Source organism: Perissodus microlepis, chromosome 10 (genome assembly GCF_051167445.1).
Source record: "Perissodus microlepis isolate ML-2025 ecotype Zambia chromosome 10, ASM5116744v1, whole genome shotgun sequence".
In the NCBI taxonomy this organism is placed as follows: domain Eukaryota; kingdom Metazoa; phylum Chordata; class Actinopteri; order Cichliformes; family Cichlidae; genus Perissodus; species Perissodus microlepis.
This window is the reverse complement of record NC_140470.1, coordinates 12,475,138-12,485,276: the sequence shown is the minus strand read 5'-3', so window position 1 is coordinate 12,485,276 and position 10,139 is coordinate 12,475,138. Positions and strand designations below refer to the sequence as shown.

Here is a 10,139-nt window from a genome sequence, read left to right as displayed (position 1 = left end):
CAGTATGCACAGCTCCTGTGCAGCAGCCGTACCACTGAGAAATAATTTGAGTAATATATTTCATTATTCCGAAGCACAGAATAATTAGATGTTAGGCAGTAAATTATCTCCACATAGATCAGGGGTGACAGACATGAGGCCCGGGGCCAGAACTGACCCAGCAGACTCCAGTCCGACTCACTGGTCAGCTTTGGAAAATGTGAAGAAGGGCGAAAATTTTGTACTTTTTAACTGTGTTTTCATACGTTTTACACTATCTACTATAGAATTTCAGTTTTACAATCCACAGTTTAAAAAACAAAACAAAAAAGAGACATTTTCTGTGAATTAACAACACTTTTTTGTATTGTATTTACAGGACAGTCGGGGACTTTTCCTGCAGTTTTACACATTTTTTCTAACATTTCTAACAATTTAAGTAGAATAATTCATTAAGTTGCTGCAGCAGCATTTCTTTATCATGTAGAAAAACCAAGTCATACTATTGAAATCAGCCAGTTTTCCCCTCATATAAAGATATTAGGGATTAAATGTGTAGTTAAACTCAAAAATTTCTTTGGAACAAAAGTTGGCTTGCAGAATGAGTTTGACATCTTTGCCATAGATCATAAGCCTTTATGAGCATTGATTGAAGATGTCTCAAATAGTGCATCACAACAAGACACCTGCTAACAGACAGTTGTTCATTCTGCTTTTCAAAGTGCTCAAAATACCTTTAATTCCCCATCAAGGAAAAAAAGCATTTGGCAGAAATTACACCAAACTTTAAATGAGTCAGTGGAAACGTGACATCTAGAGTGTAATTCCCAAATGCTGCCACCAGGGGTCACCATGTGATGTTAGAAAAAGTTCACAAAATGATTGTTGCCCATATGTGTTTTTATTTAACAACTATTGAAGACAGATCACTGTCTGTGCTGACAGATGTGCACCATAAGCCATTTCATAACACGGAGGAAAGAAAGGATTTCAACTGTTACATAAAATAGTACGACATCTGAAAAAACACAGCAAAGCACTATTTTAAAGTGTCATTAGTATATGCCCAGCTATAATACATAATTAATCCTTTTGTGGGATCCATAACTGATAAAATGATTGGTTGTTTTATATCAGAGGTGGGGATGGATTACGTATTTTCTCATTAAACCTCAGTCGTGTGCAGCTAAACTCACCCGTAACCTTTCCACAGGACATATTTCAGTCTGCTTTGAGTGCTTTATAGCGGCAAAAGCAGCATGACGCACCAAGTTTGAGCCGAGCCCAGGACAGGCTGAACCAATTACTCGGGCTTGACAACGTGTCCAACACCAACATCCAGGCTAAAAATTCCAGCTCAGAAGGAAAAACCCCGGTGTCCACTGGCTGTTATAACTATAATTTTCTGAGTTGACATTTTCACAGTCTCTAAATTTACTGGTGATGCTCTTTTCAGCTGTTTGTGGCAAAAAAAAAAAAAAGATCTCTGGTAAAACAGTCATTTTGGTCGTTTCATGGAATTTGTTGGCTTTCCTTCTGCAAGTTTTGAAGTTTGGATTTTCATCATCCACAAAACACCTCGTGCATGTTAATTACAGTTTGGTGAAGCTGTGACTGGAACAAAAGCAAATATCTAGACTGAGTCGGGGACGCTGAAAAGAAGGGTTTTTCCAAGTTTACGGGTAATCTTTTATTTATACAGCATCTGAAAAGTAATAGAGTTTAGATGTACTCAAGCTGCTGTGAAATAAACAACTATATTTGTCTGAACATGAGAAAATCTTGGTATAAACAACAAATCTGTGAGAAACAAAGTTATACATGGACACAGAAGGACCTGCTTAATGAAGGGAAAGAGGAATGATGAGTGGGAAGAAGAGAAAAAAAGAGGGCTGGAAAGAGGGGGGTTGGATCTGCTACAATGATGTTCAGACGCACCGAAACATTCACTTTGAAAGTTACTCAACAGCAGTGAAGATGCTCGAGAAAAGAATTGGAAGACTTTTCACATGAAAGCTTGGGAGGATGCCTCGTCTTGTGGTTTTAATCTTTGGACTGAATCATACTGCAGAAGAGGAGATGTTCCTTTCGAGCTTGGGTATGGGAAAACAAAAATATTTATTTGAGTGTTTGTATGTGTGTGTGGAAGACAGAAGGGCATCACCAGGGTTTTGCGGCAGGTTACGCATCTTTGCATTATCTTTAAAGGCAGGCTTTTGATTTAACTGGGAGGCATGAGCAGGTGAAAGTCATCTGACAGGGAGAAAAATAGGAGCCAAACCCAGGTGGCTCTGAATGGACACTTTAGTGTGTGTGTGTGTGTGAGAGAGAGGGAGAGAGTTCTCAGGCTGTCTTTGGTGAAATAACAGTATGATGAGGTATTTCTCCGACATGCCAGTGAGGTGCAACTGTGCCTGAGTGAGTATAGCTTTCTTGCTATGAGGGAAATTTGCTTGTTTACATGTAAATAAGTATCAAGTATCTGATGAGTCCATACAGACATACTAAAAAAGCTGAAGAAGACAAGTGGACAGATGTCACACGTGAAGACAGTCCATTGGTTTTGTGGGCAACTCAAACTCTTTTGTGGAAATGTTTCTAATTTCCTGTTGTTCACTAGTTCGTTTGGCTTTGTGCCTTTTCTGAGCATCATTTGACTAATCACATGATTTGAGCTGGTACTGTTTTTTCTCAGTGTGACTTGATTTGTTTCATTTTAGCCAATCAGGAGGTTTGAATGGCATTCTTGTGTGTGTGCATTATTGCTGTACAGCAGCAATGTTCTGATATTATTCCAAAAATGAGACCCAGTGTTTCCCATAACTCTACAAACAATTTGGGCTGCAGATGTTCTGTGATCACTCCACGATCACCGCCTCCTTCTGGATAGTATTTCCTGTCCTGAGCTGAGCCTCGCCAACCCCTCAACATGTGGCATCAGAATAATTACAGGTTACATTTAGGTTAAGGTTTGTCTAAAAGGAAATGTTTTGTTTTGTCCTGTCAGTGTTAAGGGAAGGGGTAGGATTTATGCTTGGTCTGAGAGGAAGTAAAGAGTGAGACCCTCAATTTAAGGCAATGAAATCTGCGTTATGTGTCAGCTGCTTCTCATCAAGCTTCCAACACAGCCTGCATGAGTGTTGACTGCCTGAGCCCCCACTTGCATAATTGTTGCCATCTTCACTGTTTCCACCTGCAGCTTAATGTCATCCTGCAGAGACCTGCAGACATCTGTTTCACAGTGTGTAACTGCAGGGTTCACAAGCTGACTGATCCAAACCTCCTACCAGACAAGCAGTTCAGTATCTGTGGGAAATCACACACTCACAGCATAGCTTGTTTTGGACTTTTATTATTATCATCCCAGAATGCTCACAGCCAGGCTGAGATATCACTGCAGACAGTTCAGAAAGACTGAAAAGTCCATCTTCAACTTGCTTTGCCTGCCTGGACTTTTGTGCATCTGCAAGCTACTTTGCAACCCACCTCTCCAACAACTCCACTTTACCTGCTTCGTCTGACTTCATTTATATACTTTCCTCTATGAGAACTACACTGTGGTACTGGGCAGCATGGTGGCACAGTGGTTAGCAATGTTTTTCCCCTGCCTTACATAGTTCAGTGACATGCCGTTAGTAAGGTTAGGTTACTAACAATCGGCCATAGGTGTGAATGGTTGATTGTCTCTCTTTCTTAGCCATGTGACATACCTGTGCAGGGTCAACCCCACCTGATGCACCATGGCAGCTGGGATAGGCTCCTGCAATCCTGAATTGGATAAGTGGAAGCAAATGGATGGATGGTCTTTAGTCTATGTTTTAATAATTATTACTATCGTCATGGTAACTGCAGAACTGAAGAGGCCTCTCAGATTAGAGATGAAACGTTTATTCTTTCCAAGCTCCTTAGATTATCTTCATGGTAGTGCTCCTTGATTAAAGTAATATATTGATATCCACTTGGGTACCTATCTATATAAGTAAGTAAGCAGCTATCTATTCTGTTAAAGAAAGATATGTGGAAACTCCTTGGCCCACTAGATAACAGCATTCACCATTTATCTTTCAGATGTTCCATTTCGTTAAATAATAAAGACTGAATTGTATTTAAAAATCACTTCCATCTGCTTGTTCACATGGATGGACAGCTATATGGGGATTTCCATTGTAATCACCATTTAAAGGTCATTCAGTAAACTTTACCCCCTCAGCTGTAGCCTCCACATGATCGCTGAGGACTCAAAACACAAACCTTATCTGCAGACTTCTGCAGTCTTCAGTCCATCGGGTTACTAAGCTGCCTCTGTTTGTTTGTTTTCATTCTCCTCAGTGAGTCATCATCCGTCTCACTTCCTCCCTCTACTCTCTGGCCGCTGACCATGGGAAAAGCCTTGAGAGATCAATAGTGGAGGCTTTCTCCCACTCTCTTCTACTCTCTCTGTGTTTGTCTGTAAGCCAAATAGTTCCTGTGGGACGTCTGAAAAGATGCTCACATGTGTTCGCTCACTTCCTGTGGACCTTTCATATCGCTCTGCTCCATCATTACACAGTGGAAGCATTGTAATCCACCGTCGTCCATTTAGTTAGCGTTATCATAAAGTGTTGTTCGACAGTTTTCCAGAGTGGAAACACTTCCTTTGGAGTTCGTTGCATCAGCGGTCCAGAGCTCAGAGCAGGAAGTCAGAGGACACAAGGTCTTTTCCATCACCGCCTCCTACACTTTATGTTATTTCCTGCATGGGTCAGACTGTTAACACCTGCTTAACCCATAGACACTTTTAAGGAGACAGCCCCGCCTTGTGTGATTGGGCGGTGCGGTCCATTTGAACTTTCATTTAATGGAAAGCTTGTTGAGAGCCTGAACATTTCAACCATTCTCTCAGCAGGATGTGAACTCTGTGCAGAGCTAATTCTGGAGTGTTCTGAAACTGCATGTTCGGGTGAAGTTATTTACTCATAATTGCCAAAAAAAGGAGAAGAAATCAATATGGAGGAATTGGGAGCATGTTTTGGAGGGCAGTGCCTGGTTCCCCTCTACTGTTTGTAACTGTAATCTGATGTAATTCTGCACCGGGATGGGCAGGAGAAGGGGTTGGGAGGAGGGAAATAGCAGAGGAACTCAGTGAGTGAATGAAAAAAGCAAGGAGCTAGACATACACAATAATGTGGACACTGCTCTATGTGCTAGCAACTGTCAGGCAAACCCATGGACCCAGATTTTGTCTGGACTTAGCAAGAGTAAAGAGATGGTAAAAGCTGCCTGTCTGTCAGTGAAGTAAGTAAACACTTGGCTGTTTTCACCAGCACTGTTGTGCTAAAATCTTCTCTTCGTAATATAACTCTATTTTATTTCATGTTTTTTATTGATCATTCCAGCTGTTAGATTTTCTGTGTATTCCTCTGATTTTTCATTGTTCACTCTAAACCAAAGTCATTTCTCTTTAAAAGTGGCAGCCCAGTCTGTGTGGCAGGCAAGTATCTATTTTCAGAAGCTTGTGGCAGCTCTGAAGGGCATAACTGCCTCCATAATGACAGGTTACTATGCAAGGCCCTGCATTCGCAAGCATTAAAACTGTTCCTCTGCCTGGGTGTGTACGTTAAATCACTGAGGCTTTTCGGAGCAGGAGCATATGTGTTTGTGTGTGTGAGGCAGACAGAGGCACATTAGCCTGCCCACTCTCCTGTCCTGTGTCTGACTGCGTGGCTCAAAGAGGCCCAGTGTTGACAGGCAGTGGGGCTGACAGCAGAGGCGCGAGGGGTCCTGTGTCAGTGACGAATAGAGGGGACGGTCTGTTCTTCGTGTCACTGGGTCCTCTGAGATTCGCACACTGGACGCGATTGTCAGACGTATGCGGTTTCACCCAGCAGCCTTGCCTGGAGTGACATCAGACGCAGACTGAACGCCCTGTTGTGTAAAAGCGGCGTGAGCTAAACTTGGAGCACGCTGGATATTTAAATGTTTTTTAATTAATCAGTGATGACAACATAGGCCGACAAAGAGCTCGGGCCCTTAAAAAAGTGTCTGTGGGAATGACGTGTCTTCTGTGCACTATAACAAACACCGCAAGACATGTCACAGAGCTTAAACAGAATCATTCAAGCACAGTGGCACTGGCGGCGTTGAGCTCTACTTTGAAATGTAAAACCAAGAGTCAAGCACGACACACAGCAGCTTTTCATCCTCGGGTAGACACAACAGACATTAGATAGTAAGGTAGTTGCGTCTACTCTAGTTTTGCTTACATGCCCAGATGGCAAAACAAGTGATAGTGAAAGATGCGGATGGCAGCTTTTAGTGGAAATATGAGTGAGTCATCCGGGCTGCCTATGTGTTTGTGCGTGTTTGTTTGAGCCATGTCTAGTCCTCATGGCTTGTTGTAGCTCTCCTGTCTGACTGGAGGAAGACGAGCAGACAGCCGGCTCTAATCTGCAACATGTTTCTGCAGACAGTTTGGACTGTTTGTTTGTAAGATCACGGTGACTCACCACAGCCAGACGAAGCAGTCATCTGACCCCTGATGAGTAAAGCACCTGCAGAGCCAGCTCAAACCTTTTGCTATATATCCAAAGCACATCTCACATAAAATCTGTGGTTGCTATTGTTGTGTTGGTTGCTCTCATTCTCGAACGTTTTTTTTTTTTAAAGGCTGAGGCATAAATCAATAGCAGCTTTCTTGATGGATTGCTCTGTGTTTAGTTCTGAAGAAACAATTACTCTGTACAACGGTTTGGTCACATGGGCTTATAACTGGGACAGAAGGGTTTCTATGGAAAGCACTGTTCTCATTGTAGTACAACTGTAGTAGCAGTATTCCCAGCACTCCCATTCATGCCCTGCCACTCTGTCTCTGCGCTTCAGGACCTTCATGAGTCGGATAACTCTGCCAGTCCAGCCGACATGGACCGCATGAGCAGGAATAAAGTGGAGCATGGGCGACAAACGCACCAGGTCTTACAGGTGAGGCATTTCTTCCTGCAGACACAAGTTGGATGTTAAGTTAAATTGTAACTCGTTTTACTAGCAGCATCTGTTGTAAGTCAGCTTTATTCAGCATTACTGAGAGGTTTACATGTTTAAAAGCAGGAGCATAGCAGTAATATCAGCTTCACATCCATTAGTGCAAGCTTTCAGAGCAAGCATATCTGGTTTTATAGCACAAGACTATAAGTGTAGTAATGTAAGTGTGTTTTTGCTCTAACTTTTCTGACTTTCTTTCTACAACTCTTTATTTTTTAACAAATACGTCTGACTTTGCCAAATAAAATCAGTCATTATCCTATTAAAATGATCCCAGTGTCTCCCAGCTGCAGACAGACATCTGGGTTGTGCACAGATTTATTTCCAGCATCACAAAATGTAGCTGACTATTGAACTAATGCCATGTACAACACATAAGAATTTGTCCATCTGTAAATCTTATTCATGGGAGAAGAAAAAAAAAGCCACATTACTGGGTGAGGCCTGTAGTACAATCTAACTCAGGCTTAATTACATGCTATATGTTATTTTGTGACACGCTGTTTACTTCATGCATACAGATCCAAATATTACCCACTACTATTGTCTTAAACAGATCCTTATGCTGTGTAAAAATAACTCTGATGATGTTTTATTGTTTTAACAGAGCACTCCGCTCGACTTGATTGAAACAGGCAAATCCCTCAAAGTCCAGGCAGAGCGCCCCCACCTGGTCAGCCTGGGAAGTGGACGCCTGAGCACAGCCATCACTTTACTACCACTGCTGGAAGGTCACAACCCTTATGTGTGTGTGTGTGTGTGCGTGTGTGGTTTTGAGAATATATCTGTGTGTTTGGTTGACAGTCAGGGTCTCAACTGGAGAATTATAATCATAAGTGGAGTCTACTGTATTTTACCTACACTTCCTTAAGTGGAATTGCCAAACGTGAGGCAATTGTTCTTTAATAAGTAAGCAGCACAGAATGTCAAGAGTAATGAAGTGACAGTGACTGATGACACACTAACTTCTGAGCGTGTTGTTGTTACTTGTACTGAGGCACACTTACAAATGCTGCCTGTGATTTCCTTGCACCATTTGTCTCTGTCTTCCCCCGAGCCTTAACATTTCACAGGAGAGAGAGGAGAGGCTGTGGCACCCCAGAGAAAAGAGGGGATTTGTGTGTGTGTATGTGTGCTCCATTTCCTCTGTGCTAAAATATAAATATAGTATGTGTTTGTGTCAGGCTATATTTACTGTACCTACAGACAAAATGTAACTGATAACCTAAGAACAACACACCAGGGTCAGCAGATGGGTGTATTAATTTCCACTGATGAGATCCCTGTTATCTGTCAGGCTAAACACACCTCCTGAGACCTACACCTGTTATTTAACATGAGTTCATAAGCTGGTTCCATTTGTGACTCAACTCACATCATCACTGGCTTTGAACTGCAGGTCTAAGAATGTTTTACTAATGTATTTCGAACCACATGACTCTCCAAAATTATTGACAGATGTTTTTCTTTCTTGTTGCAGGGAAAACCACGCTGGGCAGTGAGGGGACAGATATCCCCCTGCAGGGCCCCGGCATCGCGGCTAAGCATTGCTACATTGAAAACCAGGCAGGCAACATCACCTTGTACCCATGTGGAAACCAGTGCTCAGCAGATGGCGTTCGCCTCACCAAACCTTATCGGCTTACTCAAGGTAGCACCATCACAGGCTTAAGTAACTAAAATAACTGCTCTTTACCCTGTTTACCAGTTTTACCAAAATACAAAATATAAACCTGATGGTGACAGATTGAGTAGGGCAAACAGTTGCTTTTGCAGAGCCGCAATAGAAAATAAAATGTTGCGTATCTGAATGTCTAAATTAAGGCTACGTTGATAAAAACACTGCCAGGCGTCATGATGACAAAACAATTCCAAGCCCTTCCGGTAACATGCATAGTTGCTATATAAAAAAAAAAATACATTACAGTCCCACCCCCCTCAGTCCCCTCTCTATAAGATCCAAGCCAGCAGCTACACCAAAATGTCATTTGAAGCCGGTATGTGTGGAGGCAGCAGCTGCTGAACAAGAATACTTCAGGCTTTGCTTCATTCAAAGGACAACTGAAAAAGACGAGTACTCGTAAATGGAGGAAATGGCTTTGTTTATACATCATAAGGAACAATGATGCGGGTCTATGGACTCTAAAGGATCAGCTACATGTTAAACTTCGTGTGGAATATCAGTACAGGGATTCTTGAAAGACTCCAGAAATGCAAGCTACTGATGAGGAGCTGATTTCACTTACCGGTTAATTACATGTAAGTTGAACTAGTCAGCTCATGTTAGTTAACAAGTCAAAACTTTGTTTAGGAGGTTCAAACTCGGCATTTCATCATCAAAAAAGAAAGAAATCCTTATTTTACCACCTCATCTGTTTATGGCGGTTTGCAATCACACCTCACTCACCTTCCAGTGCACCGATTACTGACAAAGGAAAGCATGAATTGGTCTGCATACTGTAGGACACATGCAGTGGTCTGCAAAAAGTATAAAGTTGTAAGATCTAAACTAAATTATAATGTTTGGAAAAAATACATAGATTAACAACAGTCCATTTTTATTGCTGTAGATTTATTGTGATATGAATGATGTTGACTCTTCTAAGTGGACAGCAAATAAAGTTTTGTATGTCCATGGCTGCCTCTCCTGGCAGGGTGCATGCTGTGCTTCGGTCAGTCGGCCTTTTTCCGTTTCAACCATCCCGAAGAGGCTCAGAGGATGAAGAGCATGCTACCAGAGGGGACCCGCGGGCTGAGCGCCACAAAAACTCCATCTGGTAAAGATCCCATTTTAATGATTATTAAATGCAAACACCATTCCAACATTTCCTGTGTTCCTAATATAATCTTGTTGCAACAACTGTGTGTACGAGGGTTGCACAGTTTGCTCAGCAGCTATTCTGGGCAGAGCAAATGCTTTGGGCACACAAACCACTTTGGAGTCATAATTTCCTGCTGTAAAAGTCAATCAGTTCCTGTTAATGTTGAATAGGTGCCTTACAATTTGACACTGTTTAGTTTAAAGTGATTAAGAGGCCGGATGTCTGGGTAGAATGACATTCAGACATCAAACTTTAGGTGGTTGCCTTTTTAAAATACCCACAGATCAACGCTTAGATCCTTGTTAGTGAGATTTTAAGCAG

The 10,139-nt window shown here is 42.0% G+C and overlaps 1 protein-coding gene across 7 annotated transcripts in view; it reads left to right on the top strand.

Moving 5' to 3' along the window:
- Window positions 1-1,919: 1,919 nt before the first annotated feature.
- The window catches only part of phldb1a (pleckstrin homology-like domain, family B, member 1a), a 28,789-nt gene continuing 20,569 nt past the window's right edge, over window positions 1,920-10,139 (top strand). The window contains exons 1-5 of one of the 7 annotated variants that reach the window (XM_084942085.1): window positions 1,920-2,077; window positions 6,838-6,936; window positions 7,604-7,727; window positions 8,477-8,647; window positions 9,651-9,773. In XM_084942085.1, coding sequence (XP_084798211.1) covers window positions 6,877-6,936; window positions 7,604-7,727; window positions 8,477-8,647; window positions 9,651-9,773 — 478 coding nt within the window. In that variant the 5' untranslated portion in view covers window positions 1,920-2,077; window positions 6,838-6,876. Of the gene's footprint in view, window positions 2,078-5,119; window positions 5,254-6,616; window positions 6,937-7,603; window positions 7,728-8,476; window positions 8,648-9,650; window positions 9,774-10,139 lie in introns of those variants that run through there. The other 6 variants (XM_084942086.1, XM_084942090.1, XM_084942089.1 and 3 more) reach the window with 6 other exon arrangements.